General features: G+C 31.2%; 1 protein-coding gene across 1 annotated transcript; it reads left to right on the top strand.

The window, feature by feature from the left end:
• The first annotated feature begins 887 nt into the window (after nucleotides 1-887).
• On the top strand, nucleotides 888-21154 carry LOC111697067 (uncharacterized protein PB18E9.04c). The gene is made up of 21 exons (XM_023466975.1): nucleotides 888-913; nucleotides 5038-5074; nucleotides 8169-8303; nucleotides 8980-9123; nucleotides 9596-9730; nucleotides 9974-10108; nucleotides 11533-11667; nucleotides 12599-12733; nucleotides 13034-13168; nucleotides 13355-13489; nucleotides 13879-14031; nucleotides 14461-14621; nucleotides 15243-15348; nucleotides 15481-15541; nucleotides 15789-15830; nucleotides 17075-17147; nucleotides 17871-17927; nucleotides 18630-18695; nucleotides 18912-18995; nucleotides 19532-19625; nucleotides 19849-21154. Exons 2-21 carry the CDS (start codon nucleotides 5044-5046, stop codon nucleotides 19938-19940), a joined length of 2109 nt encoding a protein of 702 aa, XP_023322743.1. The 5' UTR covers nucleotides 888-913; nucleotides 5038-5043; the 3' UTR covers nucleotides 19941-21154.
• Nucleotides 21155-21575: the final 421 nt, after the last annotated feature.

Raw genomic sequence — 21575 nt, 5'->3', positions numbered from 1 at the left:
TTTATGCTTTGTGGATAACACTGTATTATAAAATTGGAATGTGAAAATCGGGTGGTGATGGAAGGGGGAGGGCCGGGAGGATGGGGTGGGAGGGGATGTAATTCAGGAGTTTCTGGTCCATTCTGGGGCAAATTGTATGGTGGGAATAAAACTGTGAAGAAAAGAAATTATAATGCAACGGCTATGGTTATAGGAAGAACAAATATAGAAAATTAGGGGGTAATATCAAAATTACAATGATAATGTTGATATTTCAAAAGGTTTGGGAATCACAATTGGGTCATGAATTCTTTAGAAAAATATGTATATTGTATACCCATATATTTATACAATAATATATGCCCCACTTCAATAAAGTTGGGGTTTTTATAAGCCAGGAGAGAGGAGGGGGGAGGGGGGGGGGTGCGCAGGGCTTCAATCTGATAGTTATAGGAAATCCATTAGTAAAAGAAATCTGGACTAGACACCCGTCACTCCTCCCCTTCACAATGTGTGGATGTACGCACAGAAGATTCAAAGCAAAGTATAGTTAAGATAATTAGATAAAATCAACGAGGTTGCTCATTTGAAAAGCGAAGTATCGAGGAGTGAATAGGCGGGATAGCGGTATTAATTATTAAACAAAGCATTTTGATACCATCAATCTATTATTTTGCACTGATACATATAATAAAAAAATATAAGAATCCTAATGCTAAGTTATTTTCTAATTCGAAGGTAGGAAACGTGGGACCGGGGGCCGGGTGAAAATTAAGTATTGAGTAAAATGGGACTGTCTACACTGCACCTTTTCTATTTAAAGTGATAACTTGAGTCGTCTTCCTATTCCACAGTATTATAGGTATCACCGTATCCTATAATCTTAATTTATATTGATATATAGTGTGCTGGATCAGTGTGTACTGCACTTCAGGTAAATGGAAATGAATATATTAATATCAATTTATACATCTTGAATGATAAACTGTGATAAGAATTTGTTCTTAAATTGTATGCATCGTGGCATCGATGAAAAAACTCCCCAGTTGGCTTTTTGGAGTATTTACATTTATATACATATATTGCTTGGATGTCTGGGTGTATGTTAGTATCCAATAAACGTCAAAACGGCTGAACCGATCGGGCTCAAATTTTTTGTGGGACCTCGTGTGACCCAAGGGAAGGTTTATAGATGATCAAAATTTTAAATATTTGCCTCCAACAAAATTCGATTTTTAAACCGCGAACTTAACAAAGAGAAAATGTTCACAATTAAAATAGAAGATGGGCACGAAGCGACCTGAAAGCCTAGTATGTGTTGATTTTAGTTAAAGAAATAGGGCTGTGGAAGCTCCAGCATATAGCATGTTAAACATCACATATGCAATAAATATAAGTAACAGTATACTTAGAGATGTCAACGTTTTGATTTTTCTAGATTTTAGCTTTCGTTACGATAGTGTTCATCAAAAGTATAAACGTTTAAAACGCGCGTTACGTTGCACATTATGAAATTTTATGGCATAGAGTAACGTTACGTTATGAATTCTCTGCACTTGAATACCTTATACAACGTTAAGCTTTAGAAAATGTTAGTGAAAAACAGTAAGCTCCGTTACGCTTTTGATTTTCCCGTTTTAAAAAACTTTCCCAACGTTGCGTTAAAGCTGATGTATTATAACTACAATTTTTTAACGTTCCACTTTCATGCAAGGTAAATATTTTCAGAGACCTTACGTTACATTTTCACTTGGTTTAAGATCTAGAAGATAACAAACGTTTTGCTTTCATAAAACGTCAATTGGGGCATAGTTCTGTACGTTACAATGCATTTCAGTGCAAAGAATATTTTTTGATAACGTTACGTTTTATCTTAACTTTTCCAATAAAAACTCTTTTAATTACGTTTAGAAATTTTACTAAAATGCACCTTTTCTTACGTTACGATTTATCTAAACGTTATTGTGAAAACTTTTTTGTTACACTTTTTTACAACAGACAATCAAAACTGTTTATTCGTTTCGTTTTTAAGAATGATTTGAAAAAAAATTCAATACGTTGCGTTGTATTAAAATGTTCAAGCCTTAATGTTTCTTACGTTACACTTTATTAAAATAAAATTGTTTTTAAATGAAAGCATTGCAAGATTTTTTTCGTGATTATTACATTTTTTTACTCACCCTGTATGTTGCTGTTGTATTTTTAACCTTTTTAGAGATTGTGTAGAAGAATATGCATTATGCAATATAAAGATGTTATAAAATTATTATTTTTAACGATTTTTAAAATTTGTGAATGAAAGTTTTACCATTAGACTTTCAACTCAAAGTGTTTCTTAAAGGGACTAGAGACGTAATTTCAAGTGACCTTCCATTTAAAAAAAAATTTTAAAATCGTCTATAGGGTTGCGATTTGACGATTTAATATTAGAGAATTCGCCGTAAGGCCACAAAAAATTTTATTTTTTATTTTTATGTTATACATCATTTTCTTGGAAATTCAGTGCTGAATTCAAATCTAAAAAGAGTTTTAAAACATTGAAAATTGAGTGAGTAAGAGCTAAAAAACTCATCAAAAACATTAAAAAGTTACAAAACCGGAATTTAGTACCGTTATTGGGCCATAACTTCTTCAGATTTTAATATATTTAAAAATGGTTTTCGAATCTGAATTTAGCATGAAATTTTCAAGAAAATAATGTATCATATTTATTTTTGAAAATATTTTTTTTTTGCTTTCGGTTGTTTTTTCTTTTTTTAATTTTTCATTTGGCACCCTTTTGGCGGTTTTTGATTTTTTTTTTATTACAATATTTTTTTTTATTTAAAACGCAGCAACCTCAGGTGGGCGGCTAGCTGATTTCTAAAAAAAGTCACAAATCAATTACCCTCAATGTCCAGCATACATTTACAAGATAGGAAAACACTCCTAATTTTCAAATCATCAATCAGATAAAGGTATACACGTTATCATGGCCCTCTTTAAATGGGACACTTCATAAAATGAGTTAAAATTCGGCAAGGCAAACCACTTTTGTAGGTGGAACAGTAATTCTAAATTATTTTAGATTAGTTTAGGGTTAATTTTTTCTTTTTTTACGCAATGCAGACTGACCCTTTTCTTCTATCTAATAGAATTCATAGTTTGAAATATCTAAGGTCTACAACATTAGGTAGCAAAGATATAGGGATTAGAAATATAAGTTTGTGAACAACTCAATTCCTTTAGACATTCTTATCTAACAGAAGTCATAGCTTGAAATATCAAAAGTCTACAACACCAGCTTGCAAAGATGTAGAGATTAGAAAATTATAATTTGTGGCAAATTTTTAGTTCTTTTTGTGCTTTTTTATGTTACTTACAAAGTAAGTAAAAAAGCGGCATTAGCTTTAGTTTACAAACCACAATGAAAATGTTTTCAGAGTTCATGTTTGGGGTTAAAAAATAAAAAAAAATATAGTAAGACAAGTGCTAAATATTTTTAACACAAACAACGCAAAATAAAATTATTTAACAATTTTTTCTTTAAAAAAATCGATTAAAAAATCAGTTTTTTTCTATTCTAAAGTTTTATAAATATTTATTGATGAATAAAACATAGCACGCATTTTCCATTTACTAAAATATTGTTGCATTTTAGTAAGTATCTACATTTCTAAATTTTTCAACTTAAAACATGAACCATGCCAACTGAATTTATGATTTCAAGTAGTCAAATAAACCTGAACTGAAACCCAGCAATTATGTTTGTTCACAGACCCATTCCACTTAATAAGTTGATTTTTTTTTGCAATTAGGAAATCATTTGCTTTATAACAGAAAATGCATATGTAAAATTTCTTAATGTCGTCTTCCTTTTCTAGAGTTTTAGTGGGTTTCTTCAAACAATGGCAAATCAAAAACCTTTAATGTCCAAGAAACATTTATAAGATTTGAATTTTCACTAATAGCATGTTACAAAAAAACTCGTTTACCTTTTAGAAAGGAACTAAGTTTTTTTTTCAAATTTACTTATCCCTATATCTTTCCAACCCGATGGTTTAAACCTTGTATATTTCAATATTAATGGTCTACGATATCGGGTTGCAAAGATATATTAAATGAAAATTAGAGTTTGTGGCATTAACTCATTTTCTTTAAACTTGAAATGAAAAACCATTAGTCTTTGCTGTCATAATCATCAGTCGAATCTCTAACATTGATATATTAGAGACGTTTTTAAATGTTTTGATTGGCAGAATTATTGTTAAACTTTTGAATTTAAAACTCAGCCCTCATAGTCTAACGTTTATTGAACAATATTTTCATCAGACATATATCTAACGTTAGACTAATCAATTTAGTATTCAGAGAAAAGTTATGAAACGTTTCGATTTACAGAATACCATTTTTTTAATGTTATTCGTTACATTATTGAAATTTTGCTCTGTAAAAAAAAAACTTTCGTTTCCTGATTATAAAAATAATAACATATTTCTGCAACGTTGAATTTTTCATTATATTATAAGGGAAAACGTTTTAAAACGTTTTCATAAACAGTAATGCATTTTTCAGTTACACAACGTTACACTTTTTATAATTTGAACTTTGAAATAGAAATCCTTTCGTTACGATATTCAATCAAATCACAATTAATGTTTCAAACGTTAGACTTTCAAGTTCCCCATGGAAACAAAACATTTCTTAACGTTATGGTCTAAAAAGTTGTAGATATTAGAAAAATAACGTTACATTTCCACAAAACGCTAACGTTAGGGGTATGTTCCTCTAACGTTAACGTTTAACGTTAACATTAGGTATGAGCTTCTCTAACGTTAACGTTTAACGTTCACGTTATATAGAATATATACAAACGTTACACATTATTGTAACGTAACGTACAAAAACGTACATTTTACGTTACGTTACACTATCGTTGATATCTCTACTATGTACAATGAATTTTCCGTATATTGGAGCGCATCGAGAGTTACGGCAACCTTATTGTACAACCTTGACATACACACTGTAAATTGTACACTATATAATTACTCCTCTGAGAAAAACTAAATATTTTAGAGCTGTATGACAAATCCTACTTCTGCAGCATGTACAGGTTAGCGTCATATGTATGTACAAATCTTTTTATTGTGTTAATAACAAGGAGCGAAATTTATTGAAATATTATTCAGACGACTTTACTATTGTTTCAGATCTTTGAAGCAGATTAATGAAGTCATAACCACAAAATAGCCCTAGTCATTAAATTAAATGAAATAAAAACAAAGTTTTTCAAATCTCTGCTGAATTTAAAAGCACAAAAAGGCACATTATGTAAATGGCAGGTTTAGGGTTATTTTGGGATTATTTTTTGTATAATCATACTTTTTGAAATAGGTTATAAATAAATGACACAAACTATTTTAAAGATCATAGACTATCTTGTATTCGTCTCTCAATAGTTGATGAATTTCACTTCTTTTCTGAACATCACTGCAAATAATACAATAATTTTAAAGCTTCTTTAATTTGTACCTTCTTTAATTTGTACCTTCAGGAATATGAAAATTAGCTTTATGTTTTCCACCTAAAAATAAGTTTTTAAAATTTAAAAACTCTGAGAGTTTACATACTTTACACAATGCAAGTAAAGAGTAAATGCCAGTGATGAGTGGTAAGAACAGTTGTATCTAAATTGATCACACCACACGTTAAAAAAAAATTATTTTTTGACATCTTTGAACGTAAAAACAGTTTCATTTGCACGTTTTGAGCACATCCACCAGAGTTCAATGCACTCTAATTGAACGTTTCAAGTACACTTTTTGCATGACGTTATTAGAACAATGATACTTAATGCACGTTATTTATAAACAACCATTATTTCTTGCACTTTTTGCACGTTATTGTTACATCAACCATAGTTGAATGCATTCTTGTTAAACGACCAGATATAGCACGTTAGAAAAAAAAACAATGAAATTATGCTGCACGTTTAATACATCTGGTTGATATTGAAATTATGATCAGATTTGTTCATTTTACAATAATCCACGATTAAACAGTCAGTAATAAATCCAAACAACGCAAAAATAAAAAAGGTCCAAAATTTGTAACAATTTGTTTGTGTATATTTTTATTCAATTAACCTAGACTTGAACACGGTTAAACAGTTTTCAAGTTATACAGATACATTAAACACAGAAGAGAGACTTTATTTCTCGCCTTAAATATTGAATAAAAGTGATTTCTGCTGAACCTGTAAATCTAAGTTAATTTTAAATCACATTTTTTATAAAAAGATATATTATATTTGCATTTATCTAGGATTACAAATCTTGATACATTATTTCTGCATTTATCTAGGATTACGAACCCTAGATACATTATATCTACATTTATCTAGGATTACAAACCTAGATACATTATATCTATATTTATCTAGGATTACAAACCTAGATACATTATATCTGCATTTATCTAGGATTACAAACCTAGATACATTATATCTGCATTTATCTAGGATTACAAACCTAGATATATTATATTTGCATTTATCTAGGATTATAAACCTAGATAAATTATATCTACATTTATCTAGGATTACAAACCTAGATACATTATCTACATTTATCTAGGATTGCAAACCTAGATATATTATATCTACATTTATCTAGGATTACAAACCGAGATAAATTATATCTATATTTATCTAGGATTACTAACCCAAATACATCATATCTACATTTATCTAGGATTACAAACCTAGAAAATTTTATATACATTTATCTAGGATTACAAACCTAGAAACATTATATCTACATTTATCTAGGATAATAAACCTAGATACCTTATATTTACATTTATCTAGGATTACAAACGTAGAAACATTATATTTACATTTGGAATACTTACCCAGATACATTGTATCTATATTTATCAAAGATTACAAAGGATAGACTAAACGTTTCATAATTTGAAAACGGGACCAGGGCTGATAAATGCACAGATTTTTCTTGAAATTGGCCGTATACGAAACAAATTACGATGAGTTTGATGATTTAATGCACAGTTTCCCCCCTGTGGAACCCTCAGATGTAAATTGTTAAACCATTTAAATTTTAGCGGGGCCCAGGGGGGGGGGGGGGGAGGGGGGAGGGAAGGAGGAGGGGCTATTTGCACAGACCACCTTTCAAAATAAGAGAAAAGAGAATCAGGTCACGGAACATATCTGGCAAATCGTGGATGCAATTTTTAGCAAGGATCCTGTATCTATAATTTAGATGAGAAACTCGACAGCATAATTGTGATTTCCACCCCATAAATTATTTCTACTATATTTTATAGAGACTTTATATCTAAGCCCTGATTTCTTCATCATGGATTGTTTGATTTATGTAATAATGAGATAACACTCGACTAACGGGTTGCACTGCTCATTCTGCGGCCGCAGTTTGCTAAAGAATAATCAACGTAATTTGAAAGAAATCATCAACTTTTTGCATTCATTAAATATCCCCAAGGTTTTTATTTTAGAAATTTTATGGGAAAGCCAATAATGCTTTCTTGACTGCGTTGTTCTTTGCATAAAGGGTAAGAAAGCGGCTTAGGATGATACTGTAATGAGGACCTGAAAACACGAGCAAGAGGTTTTATTTGGTTTTCTGTATTATGGATTGTTGTTGGTGTAAGTGGGTGGGGGAGGGGAGGGTGAAGGGGCGGATTATTTACCTATTTTAGTGCAAATGTTTTCATGTATTCTTATCGCATTACAGTCAAGCGATCTTAAAAATTAGAATGTTCATCATCAAATAATTTGACGATTTTATGCATCCAGAATTTTTCATTATTAGATGACAAGTCCTGTCAGGGGATACTCCTCACTCCACCCTGTACTAGATGACAGGTCCTGTCAGGGGATACTCCACCCTGTACTAGATGACAGGTCCTGTCAGGGGATACTCCACCCTGTACTATATGACAGGGGATGATGCAATTCAAAATCTGAGGATTTACATTTCCAAGAACAGATTGACATTTCTTTTTCATCGTTCAGATAATATTTGACTATTTACTATAATGTATTGTGTAACATGAAACCAGCAAAAGATACAGCAAATATTTTATGGCAATCCATGAAAAATATAACTAATATGCAAGGTCTTATATAATATTTATTAATGCCTTTTAGGCTAAATTTTCGTACATAGGAACATACAGTGCTAGTACATCCATTCCATCTGTATTGGCGGCTAAATGTGACAGTACAACATGTACAGCAACAGCTACTGACGTCAATACTCTGAAAAACTGTTTTACCAACCCTTCATCATCAGCATGTACCGGTACAGTATGGAACAATTAGATCCTATATAATTTTTGTTTTAAAATGTGCAGTACGCTGTGAAATTTTGTTTATTTTGACTACATTAAATATATATATATATAATATATATAAAAAATAGTAAGTTGATACCAATAAGCGTAATTTCAAGTGATTCTCCATGCAAAGATGGCAATGACCATATAATTTTAAAATAATTCAATAAAATGCTAAAACCAGTTATAAAAGTAAGAATAATATCAGGAACCTACGGAAGTGCCGTCGTAATTTTGCGAAAATTACGACGTAATTTCGCGAAATTAAAGTTTCGCTAATTGCGCATAATTAATACAAAATTTCGCGAAATTACGCCGTAACTATGCGTAATTATAGTTTCGCGTATTACATGTAATCATTACAAAATTTCGCAAAATCATGTTGTAGAAATTACGCAAAATTATGCCGTAATTACTTGTAATTATTTTGTGTAATTATTACTAAATTTCGCAAAATTATGTTGTAGAAATTACGCGTAATCCTGCGAAGTTACAGGAAATGAAAATTATTACGCGTAATTACATGTAAGAGAATAATCTATTACGTTGGAAACCCTATAATATAAATAAGATGTAACCATACAATTTTAAAATTATTCAATAAAATGCTAAAACCAGTTATAAAAGTAAGAATAATATCAGGAACCTACGGAAGTGCCGCCTCCTTACCTACTGTACTGGCTGGAAAATGTGAAGGTTCTACATGCTCTGCTCTAACTACAATAAATGCGGACATTTTAACCATCAAGAAATGTTTTGATAACCCCTCAGCTTCTGATTGTACAGGCAAGATTTCATTTATTATTTAATTTCTTTTACTTTTTTGTGCATGACAAATTATGATACTGTATCCCAATAAACATTAAACATGAGAGTTGATTGACAATTTCAAAATCGTCTTTGTAAATGATTTTTTATTTTAGCATGTTGATGCTCATTATAATCCGTAATATGTTGATTTTGATTGCACTCTGTTGTTCTTTAGTAAAATGAGAAAAAATGTTGTATGTAAACACTAAACAACATACAATTTTATGTAAACAACGTACAACCTTATGTAAACATTGTTCAATTTTGTAAGTAAACAACGTACAATTTGTAAAAACAACAAAACGGCCATTTTATCGTTTACATAAAATAAATGCTAACAGTCTAACCTTTTGAAATTAGGTATTGCTAAGTCTAGACATAGACTGTCTCGAAGTCGTCACTCTATTTCCACGTTTATTGGAACCACTGTAGATTTGGAAATGTTCAGGGGCTTACAGTAGCACAACATCTTTACCCAGTGTACTGGCAGGGAAGTGTGCGGGTACAACTTGTACAACACTAACTACAGAAATGGCGACAGTTAAAAGTTGTCTCTCTAACCCATCTGCGGCAGCCTGTACAGGTCAAATAAATTCCTCGCCTAAAGCTCATTTAACTCTTATATAACAATTTTCTGAATTATTTTCTTTTTTGTGAAGGACAAGTTAAAAGTCCTTAAGTTTAGAATACCTTTTTGCTATTTTGATGAACTATTAAAAAGAAATAATATTGTATTGAGTTCAAGATGATACAAACGAAGAAATGAAAAACTGGAAAATTAAAAGTTTTGAAAAACTAAAACAAATCAATATTTAGCATTTTTCAGGAACATACGGTGGTACAACAGCTCTGCCTGCCGTCATTGCTGGAAAATGTGATGGTACAACATGTACAACTTTAAATTCAGAAGTTACAATAATAAAGAGTTGTTTAACAGATCCAAAAGCTGCAGCTTGTACAGGTTTAAACAGATTATTCAGGGATTGTAAGTATAGTAATTACGCTTTGGGTGACTAGCATCTATAACAAAACCTCGCTAATAATCTAAGTTCGAGCTGAGTCAGAAATTTAAGAGGAGTCTTCACATTTGTGTAGATTTTAAATTAATAATGAAAAAAAGGAAGAAAGACAAAATTAAATTATTTCAGTCAGCCAACTTGTCTTTTTCTTAATCTTACCCCAATCACAAGGCCGGGTTCAGATATTGGGGACCTGATTTAATGAATAGGGAGGCATAGTTGAACCAGGTATTATTATACTAAGTTGAAACCACATCCTCTTGAGCTTAGCCTTTCACAATTTCACAAATGAGAAGTGTTATTACCACACTTAACCTACATGGTTTAAATTTGTCTCACTATTTATATAAAAATCTGGCCCCTGGTTTTATCACAATAATTTTCTTAAGTTTTGGACTTTGGCCTTCATGTGCAGCGTACACTGTACAATGGCTGATTTTGGTAAAATAACAAATGACGTCTAGAGTCCAAAAACTAGATTTGTATTTAGCAAGTTCGCTACATATGCTTTTCGCTTGCTTACTAAACATAAGAACCTTGATCACATTGCATAAGCTTGAATTTATGAAAAAATTGAACTTAAAGTGTTTTTAAAGTTTTCTCTAAATCAAAATGTCATCTACGCTTTGCTTCAATTGGACAATGTACATACACAGATTTGACTGGAATGTAATTTTCTGTACCCTAAAGCTGTACATGCAGGGTGTCCCCATAAACATGGCCCGGCAATTGAGTGAAGACTTCGAGATTGTCTTTAACTTGTAAGTGTTTTTTATCTATTTTTCTGTACAGTGTACGCGACAACGATTAAACTTTTTGTTGGTTATAATTGTATTCTTATTAATATTATTATTCTAGATTACAATAACCGAAGAAATCTGATTGTCAAATGGATACATTAGGATCAAAAATATCAAAGTTTAAATTCTACGATTAAAATTTTTTGCTGACATTTACAGTAATTAGGAAGATTTTTGGTGACACCAAATAAAAGACATTTTTTCAATTTTTAAAAATTGGCTTTTTAACAATCTGACTGCATGCAGTTTGCTTAAATTGTAAATTTTGAATATTGATACACCCTAATCAATCAATAATCACGATTTATTCAATTCATATTTGTCCAAACATGCTTATTTTGATATGTTATATATAACATGCTGTCAAACATAGCATCAGGTAAATTATTAAAATGCATCAGCTAGCAACTTTTGTTTTATAAAAATTACAAAATTTACTTGTGATGATAAGCTTGCATGTGGTATGTGCATGTTGCATGATTATTTGTGAAAACTGAAATATTAAGATTTATTTTAGTGTAGAAAGTTTAGCAGATAGTAAATAATTAACAAAGACACTTGTTTAGGTACATATAGTGCTAGTACATCCATTCCATCTGTACTGGCGGCTAAATGTGACAGTACAACATGTGTAGCAACAACTACTGACGTCACTACTCTGAAGAACTGTTTCACAAATCCTACAGCCGCAGCTTGTACAGGTATTTTGTTGATGGTAAACCTAATTTCACAAGGTGGAGTACTTTTAAATGGTGCCATCAATAATTACAAATAAAAACTCATTAGGCTCAATCTCTCGAAATACGAACTGTGAGTAAGACAACCTCCTGAAATACAAACTCCTGAAATACAAACTTCTGAAATACAAACTCCTGAAATACAACCCCCTTAAATACAACCTCCTTAAATATAAACTCCTGAAATACAAACTCCTGTAATACAAACTCCTGAAATACAACCTCCTGAAATACAACCTCCTGAAATACAAACTTCTGAAATACAAACTCCTGAAATACAAACTCCTGAAATACAACCTCCTGAAATACAAACTCCTGAAATACTAACTCCTGAAATACAAACTCCTGAAATACTAACTCCTGAAATACAAACTCCTGAAATACAAACTACTGAAATACAAATTCCTGAAATACAAACTTCTGAAATACAAACTCCTGAAATACAAACTCCTGAAATACAAACTTCTGAAATACAAATTGCAGAGAACATTTCTTCCTTGAATACAAACTCCTGAAATACAGACTAGAAAGAAGACTATGTTCAGAAAAACAAACTTTTTTACTACAAAGTCGTAAAATATAGACTACGCGAATAAGACTATCTTCTGAAAGATAGACTTTGGAAAAACAAACTCGTGAAATACAAGCTCCAAAATAGACAAACAATTGAAATACTAACTGTGGAGATTAATCATCTCTTGAAGTCAATCTTAGCTCCGGCCATACTGCAATGTGTCGAGAGATTTGTTTGGGGGGAGGGGGGGGGGGCTGAGGCTAGAATATGCTACCTGTAAATTATCACTGCGAAAACAATGTTCTTGTCAGGAGTTTCTCTTTCAGGAGTTTTTCTTTCGGGAATAATTGTGATGGCGCCTGTTTAATTATAACTATTTAGGTACTTATACTGGTTCTACATCTCTACCCAGTGTACTGGCAGGGAAGTGCGATGGTACAACATGTACAACATTAACTACAGAATTGGCAACTGTAAAAAGTTGTCTCACAAACCCTTCTGATGCTGCTTGCACAGGTAAAGTGTTCTTACATATTAAACATATTAAAGGGACAGTCGTTTTTATTTCAAGTGACCTTTCATTTAACGAGAATTCACACCCTTTAACCTTTTATTTGCAGAATATATCATCGTCTTTTTTACTTGAAAGATGTTAAATTCTTCAACTTTTTCCATTGTTTTTAAATCAAAACTTTGCAAGTTAATTTATAGATAAACCCCATTCGAAAATGATGAATTTTTCATTTAATTTTCGTCTACAGTCCCTTTATGTCAGAAAATGTATTTAAAAAAAAATTTTAAGTTATATATTTCAAGGAACATATGGTGGTGCAACAGCTCTGCCTGCTGTACTGGCCGGAAAGTGTTCTGGTACAACTTGTACAACACTCAATACTGATGTTACTTCAATAAAAAGCTGCTTTACAGATCCTACAGCTGCAGCCTGTACAGGTTCGTACAACCATATACTTCTATGATTTGCTTTTGTGCGTCCCCCAATTGAGCCTCATCAATATTGTGTGATTCCTCAAGTAAATCCTAACGTTGTGTCCTTATAAGCTAATTTTAGGAACGCACACATATATAGTCTTCTATTTCTATTGCTTGAAACATTTGTAAATCATGTGTTTGAATCAGGTACATACAGTGCTAGTACCTCCTTGCCCTCTGTACTGGCTGGAAAATGTAATGGTGCAACATGTACAACCCTTACAGGAGAAATGGCAACAGTTAAAAGGTGTTTAACAAATCCAGCTGATGCATCCTGTACAGGTAAATAACATTAACCCCATAGATACATTTTAGTATTTTACACAATGAGCCCAATTTTATTTTTAAAAGGCAGAAACCAATTAAATTTTATTCCGGGTGTTGTCCCGGTTTGCCTTGAATAGTCTGTAATTGTACTGTACAGCTTTCTCTAGCCTGGTACTTGAAATGAACCAGAGAAAGGCTTCTTTGCTTTTCCTAAACTTGAACATATGGAGCTGAAACTTCTCTACCTGGTCTACTGTCCGGAAAAATCGACGGTACAACTTGTACAACACTTACTAATGACGTAAAACCATTAAAAACTGCTCTACAGATTCAACAGCTGCAGCCTGTACTTGACTGTACAAATATTATAAGTATTCATTGATGTTCATATTGTGTTGATTCAGGTACATACAGTGGTAGTACATCTTTGCCTACTGTACTAGCTGGTAAATGTGACGGTACAACATGTACAACTTTAATAACTGATGTAACTGCACTGAAGGCTTGTATGTCTACTCCAACCAATGCTGCATGTACGGCTACCTATGGTTCTGCAGGTAAATCTTTTTTTTTTAATTTGATAACATAGCAGTTGTTTTTGTACAGTGCCAACCATAAAACTGTGGGATGATTGTATTCTTTGTTCTTTTCTTATACAATTTTGAAGTTTATAATTGTTACAACCGATATATTTCTAAATATGTTCATGGACCGAATTTAATATGAGCTTGAGCTAGGTCCTTAGATTACCTACCACCGTTAAAATCCTGAATCCCAATTCTTATCCTAATGAAACTTTAACTTTGAATCGTTGATTTAGGAATTTAAACCGAGTGTAGGTAGTTCAGCGACCTAGCTCAAATTCATTTAATTCGGCCCCATGGTACATTGTCGTGTCTTATGTTAATCACTGTATTTGAAAGCTAATTCTTATTTTCTCTAAAACATTACTTCCTTACCTGTACTGTACATGTAAAACTGTACAGGTACTATTCCTACTGCACTGGCTGCTAAATGTGAGTCATCAACCTGTACAACACTTACAACCGACCTAACAACAGCCAAAGCATGTCTAACTGACTACACAGCAGCAACATGTACAGGATCATACGGAGCTGCTACAACAATACCAACCAAGCTAAACCAGGTACAGATAGGGGTCTGAGGATACAGGGAGAGCATACAAACATAGAACTTTCAGACAAAGATTAGAGTTTGGAGTTCCTGTCACGGGATGGTTATTGCGGGAACTTTAAAATACGAATACATTATCAAGTTGAAAGAATGTTAATATTATTTAAAATATTTAATGTTTCCAAGTACTGGACTCCTTCTTTTTAAATTTGAAATACAACAATTGTAGTCGAAGATTGGGCATATATATTACGATTGGTTGAGCAATATTTGAATACGGAAATACACAAATTAATTTTTAAACCAACAGGGATAAAGGGTAAAAGCTCTCTCGCTTTTAGAGGATATCAAGGGTTTAGAAGTAAATTGTAGAGAAATAATCAGAAATTTTATGGAAACTCCTACAAAAAAGGATAATGCAATGCCTAAATAAAAAAACAGGCCCATGTCATGTCATTTTTTCCCATTTCCAATGAAGAAAGATTACAGAATCTCGGAATGTTTCCGGAACGATTTTTCTTCCGTAAACCGTTTCCCGGAATTCCAATTCTGGATCATTTCATTTCAAGCATAAATTCTATTCCTAAATAATGGTAGTTCTAGTTAACATGTATATGTGTTGTATTATGTACAGATGGACAAGTGCATGACAAGTATAGATGACGCTACATGTACTGCTGGGTACGGTACAAGGGTCAACTCAGGAGGAACTGGTTTAGTGGCCTGGGCTCAACAATTAAGTAAGTATTTTTATCAAAATGATTAATTTTATCGAAAATTTTAATAATGAAATATTTATAATTAATGTAAATTATATCTTATATTTATATTTTCAAAAATTGCAGATTTTCAGTTAAATGCAATATTTTTAGAGAAACCAAGTGTTGTACAGTGTGGATTTGGAGTTAAAACTGGAGCATTACCGTTTATCAGGTGATAACAAAAACCTGCACTTTTTCTGAAATTTCAAGCTTTCCTTTAAACAGATTCAAGATATTTCCTACAGTTTTAATCAGAAATAACCAAATGACATAATCTTAATTAGATAATTAGATTAGTTTCATTTTTTAATCAAGCTCATTTTAATTTTATGAGAATACAAATAATTTGAAACAAAAGTGTTAACTAAATCAGACCAAAAAACCAAAATTAAGAAAATTTTAAAACTTTTAATTTTCAGGACAACTGATACAGCTGAACCAAACAGTTGCAGTGTCTTCCCGTAAGTTTTTTTCCAAAAAATTTGGGATAACATTGTGCTCATTTTTACCTATAGGAGACCAGGTAATAACTACAAACATAAGAGCGAGCATGAACTCTTTCTCTTCGGCTCACCTCTATTTGCACTGTATTTTCAGTTAAATGCAATATTTTTAGAGAAACCAAGTGTTGTACAGTGTGGATTTGGAGTTAAAACTGGAGCATTGCCGTTTATCAGGTGACAACAAAAACCTGCACTTTTTCTGAAATTTCAAGCTTTCCTTTAAACAGATTCAAGATATTTCCTATCAGAAATAGCCAAATGACATAATCTTAATTAGATAATTAGATTAGTTTCATTTTTTAATCAAGCTCATTTTAATTTTATGAGATTACAAATAATTTGAAACAAAAGTGTTAACTACATCAGACCAAAAAATCAAAATTAAGAAAATTTTAAAACTTTTAATTTTCAGGACAACTGATACAGCTGAACCAAACAGTTGCAGTGTCTTCCCGTAAGTTTTTTTCCCAAAAATTTGGAATAACATCATAATTGAGGTCAGAATTAATAAAAAGTAAGTCGTAGTTAAACTAACTACGACTAGTTGAAGTACTTATATATGTGTGGCCAAGATATAGATAAAGTATTTAGTTATACATAGATTTATCGCTCTTTTTATTAATCATGCATTATTTCAAGCTCGACCTTCAGTCATAAATTAGCATGTTCGATTCACAACAGTACCTTCAAACCTTGGCTGAGTAACAATAAGGAAGATATTGTCTTTTTTATTTCTTGAAAAGTGTTGAATTCTTACAATCGCTTTCATTGGCTTTGCATGCATAATTCGCAAGTCCCTGTTACAGTTGAAAGTAATCAATTTTCATCTAGAAGAAGGACAATGATTAGAAAAAGTAGTAAAACCATTGTGAATCTAACATGCAACTTGAATTGAGCGCGGTTCATTCATATGATTTTGTTTTCAGTCCCTTAGAATACGACTTCGAGGTGTTTTATTTAAATATTTGTATCTACAGGACAGTTTTGTCTTTTCCTAACCCTATCTCTGCTAGAACACCAAGACGATTTTCTTTTGATTCCCATGTTGTGACGATGAGACTTTTTAATTATTTGTGTACAATTATCGAAAAAAATCTCTAACTCTTTATTTAAGTTTTGTTCCATTCCACGTTTCCGTCATCAGGGTAGCAGAGACAAATTTAATGACTCATTTTAAAAATGTTTTAACATTTTATATTTAGGAGTTATTATCGAGTTGTGTTTAAGTCTTGCGTTCAGTCCGAGCCAGATAATACAGATAAATATCATATGCAGGTATACAATATCCTGATAATACAGATAAATATCATATGCAGGTATACAATATCCTGATAATACAGATAAATACCATATACAGGTATACAATATCCTGATAATACAGATAAATATCATATGCAGGTATACAATATCCTGATAATACAGATAAATATCATATGCAGGTATACAATATCCTGATAATACAGATAAATATCATATGCAGGTATACAATTTCCTGATAATACAGATAAATATCATATGCAGGTATACAATATCCTGATAATACAGATAAATATCATATGTAGGTATACAATATCCTGATAATACAGATAAATATCACATGCAGGTATACAATAGCCTGATAATACAGATAAATATCATATGCAGGTATACAATATCCTGATAATACAGATAAATATCATATGTAGGTATACAATATCCTGATTATGCAGATAAATACCATATACAGGTATACAATATCCTGATTATACAGATGAATACCTTATTAGGTACAAATAGAATGTGAAGACGACAATATAATATTACAGTATAATTCCATGTGATAATTTTACAAACAATAGACAACACATGGTGAGACATAGCTGGAGATTACTGACAGCAGGATATTTAAATTCAAATGTGAGCAAATTAGTCGAAGCTAGAATACAAGAATACGACCTTTTAGCATCGTCTTCTATATTGTCAGCCATCAGAGAATCTGATAATATCATTTTATTACAGCCCGATGCCGCGACGGATTCACAGGAAGTGCAAATAAAACAAGATGGATGGTATCAGGTAGATAAATTTATAAATTTAGAAAGCAAAAAAAATTAATCCGAGTTCAAAGGTTTGGTATTTTTTATCGCATGTCTAGTTCCTTTTACCCGGCAGGGTGTAGTTAAGCCACACCTTTCATTTATTCCCTATTTATCTCAGGATGGGTTTTCCTTAAATCATATATTTGAACTTAAATCCTTCAATTTAAAACTTAAGGCTGCTAATCATAAGTTTCAGCGTCAGATATTACCGTTGTAAGTTTGTCGTTGCAGAAAGGAAACACTCGCCACAAACTCTAATTTTCTAAATACCCTGATGGTCTTAATTTGGATACTTCATGGTTTGAAATATCGAAGGTCCAACAATGGTTGCAGAGATGAAAAGATTAGAAAATTATAGCTTTTTTGTAGTGTTCAGTTCCGTTACTACCAAATCCCACTTAGAAATTATAAATTTATCTTTTAATCTTTTTTTTTTTTTTTTCTTTTTTTTAAATGTATCCGTAACTTAAATGCTCTATTCTCAATCTCGTGTCTCAAAAATGAATTTACACGATATTGTTGTAAAATATTTTTATTTTTTGTTACATGTAAACAATTTTGTAAAATTAACATAATCTCAACACGGAGATTATAAATATTTAGATTTTAAAAAAATTATAAATTTATGGAATGGATTTTAATCAATCGTAACTGATTTATTTATTCAATTGATTTTTAGATCGAAATGTCCACATTTATGACGCTGAAAGCAGCTTCTCTTCGGGCCAAACTACAAATTCTGAAGGTAAAACTTTAAACTTATCAAACGAAAAATTAAAAAGTTAACATAGCACCAATACTATAATTTACAGTTTTTCTACTGAAGCACCAATTAAAATGTCAATATGAAGATGACATTTAAGCAACACAATATTTTTAGTAAATGGTTGTAAAATTAATTGTTTAATTAGTCATCACATTGCTCTAATTTATAGAGCACTATATTTAATATATAATTAAGATCTCGAGTAAAAACCCAACAGCTGCATGTTCTGCAGCTGCTACTGCCTGCACGGAGCTACTCACACAAGAAGCTAAAAATGATGTATGTCAAATTCTTGAGTTTGAATTTAAATGAAATGTAGTTTAATTTTCTTTATTTATAGAGTGACTTGTCTAATTCCCTTCGGTATCCTTTCCAGCTTTCTCTTTAGTTGTATATCCTTATTGTTCTAGCTTTAAATGGAATATTTTCAATTATGATATCTCTGCTAAAGTAACTCATCTATTTCTGCCGCACAGCAATTGAAGGAAATTATCAAATCAAAGACCTTTCAAGAAAAAACGACGAAATATTCCACATTATCAATCAGATAAAGGTTTAAAAACTACCCTTTTAAATTGGACATTTCACTCTGTAAATGAGTAACCTATTAAAATCACGTCCTAAAGTTTCTTAACATTGAGAACAAATTATAAAGAAGTTTTCCTGGAAAATCGTGAATTTCGCCCAATTTTCGTTGATTGTATAGACAATAAAGCGAAATTTATGTGCTTTATTTTTGTTATTTATCAGTTTTTAACTTGTGATTATCCTTTTATTGGTCAAAAACTTGTCTGGATAAAAAAAAATATTTTTAGGTGACTGGTACATCTCTCGATGCTCCATTCAATAGTGAAGGAGCATTCCAATTGTGCAGCGGAGATAAAATAATTGCAATATTCAGCAAAAATGGTTTGTATCCAATCTTTTCTAATAATGTAATAGGATAATGATTATATTTTAATGATACCTTCCAGAGGCAGAGCAACACAATTTTCATTCAATTTCTAGAATTTTACATGAAAAAATTGATAATAAAACATTTAAGACTCGGTATCACTTTAGTATTAAAACAACAAAAATAAAAATAAAAAAGTTTTTTTTTCATCGAACTTAATGTTTTATTTTTGTTTAGGAGGAGCAACTGCTCAGACAGAAACTACTATATCAGATACTGCTAAACTAGATCAAACCATTCTGACTGTCACTAAAATCTGGTATTCCTAGGTCCTAGATTTTAGATTCTAGATTTTAGATCCTAGATCTTAGATCCTAGATCTTAGATCCTAGATCTTAGATCCTAGATCTTAGATCCTACATCCTAGATCTGAGATCCTGAACCTTAGATCATAGATATATCCCAAAATTCTTTTATTGTTTAATCTGTTATTTGTAAACTTGAATCTCGATGTCTTGCTAAAGTTAAAGATGGCAGCTAAAACAGGAAAGGACGAACATTTTAAAATTAAATGTCGTTTTCAACGCTAATAGAGCAACCTCCTGGTTATGAAACAATTCTCAATTTATGTAATTTTGATTTCAGAATTTCTTAATTTGATTTAGCCACTTTCATTATTTTCTAAAATCGTTATTTTGAGAGGTATCTTCTGTATATTAAATGATAATAGTCTGACAAAGTGAAAAAAAATACTTCCAATATTTTTTAAAGAATCAGTATTAAAAATTAGGGTTAAAAAATTTATCATTAAATTGTGTACCTTAATTAGTTACAACCCATTCAGAGTTTAATATTTAAGATATCATGTTTTTTTAACGTTTTGCATAAATTTAATATCTTAATTTAATGGTATTAATTTATTCTAACTGCCATATTTGTTTTTACCCGGTGTTGGTGCTTTGTAATATATTTGCTTTTTAATATTTGTATTTTTTTAATTTGGAGGTGTGTACATTGCAGAACTGAAGAACAACAAGTTAGATATCCCCCCTCCTCTCTTTTAACATGGGTTATATATCTCCCCTCCTCTCTTTTAACATGGGTTAGATATCTCCCCTCCTCTCTTTTAACATGGGTTAGATATCTCCCCTCCTCTCTTTTAACATAGGGTTTGGGAAAAGGAAATATAATTTATATTGATCTCTGTACACACCCAATTGTTTATTTACTCTTTTATTTTGAAATTATATTTATAACTTAAAATTGAATAAAAATATCAATTTAATAAACTTAACATTTTTTGTACAACTGCAACTTGGAAACACAACGTTACCCTAAAAAGCTTTGTTTGATAGAGATGCATGAGCTGTCCAGGTTTCTATTTTTTAATTATGAATTTTTTTCCACTGTGGTTTCTCTTTAAAATTATTTTGCAGATGTCAACGTACAGAAACAATAGAGTTTATTGTCAACGAATTTTGTGCAACTTCCTGAATGTAATAAATAAACAATTTATAAACAAATAAATAAACAGCTGAAAAATTGTTGTATCCGCCTTTTCTTTCAATCAGAAATATCGATTTTACAACACTTATTTTTTTAGCATGATTCATATTTCAGAAAAAAATTGAATAAAATCAAATTGCACATAACATATTTTTCTAAATGATTATAAGCCAAGTTAAAACGTATATACAGTGAAACCCTTAATAACGAATACTTTGGAATAATTTATCAAATGTCGTCTTGACAGTTTTTTACTATATTACGTAAATTTCAGTATTTGCGAAAATAAATAAATAGCCATGAATATGCGGGAACAGTTTTAAAGAGTTCCATATAATCATTTAATTAAAAAACTAAATATCTGCACCATTCCATTATCAGAAATTGAAGACATTTGATGAATTCTTTCGATGTATTCGTTATTAAGGGTGTCACTGTTTTAAAGCACAAATTCCGTA

This window comes from Eurytemora carolleeae, unplaced genomic scaffold (assembly GCF_000591075.1).
Source record: "Eurytemora carolleeae unplaced genomic scaffold, Eaff_2.0 scaffold69, whole genome shotgun sequence".
Classification (NCBI taxonomy): domain Eukaryota; kingdom Metazoa; phylum Arthropoda; class Copepoda; order Calanoida; family Temoridae; genus Eurytemora; species Eurytemora carolleeae.
The sequence above is the reverse complement of the archived record's forward strand: the minus strand, read 5'-3'. Positions and strand labels throughout refer to the sequence as shown.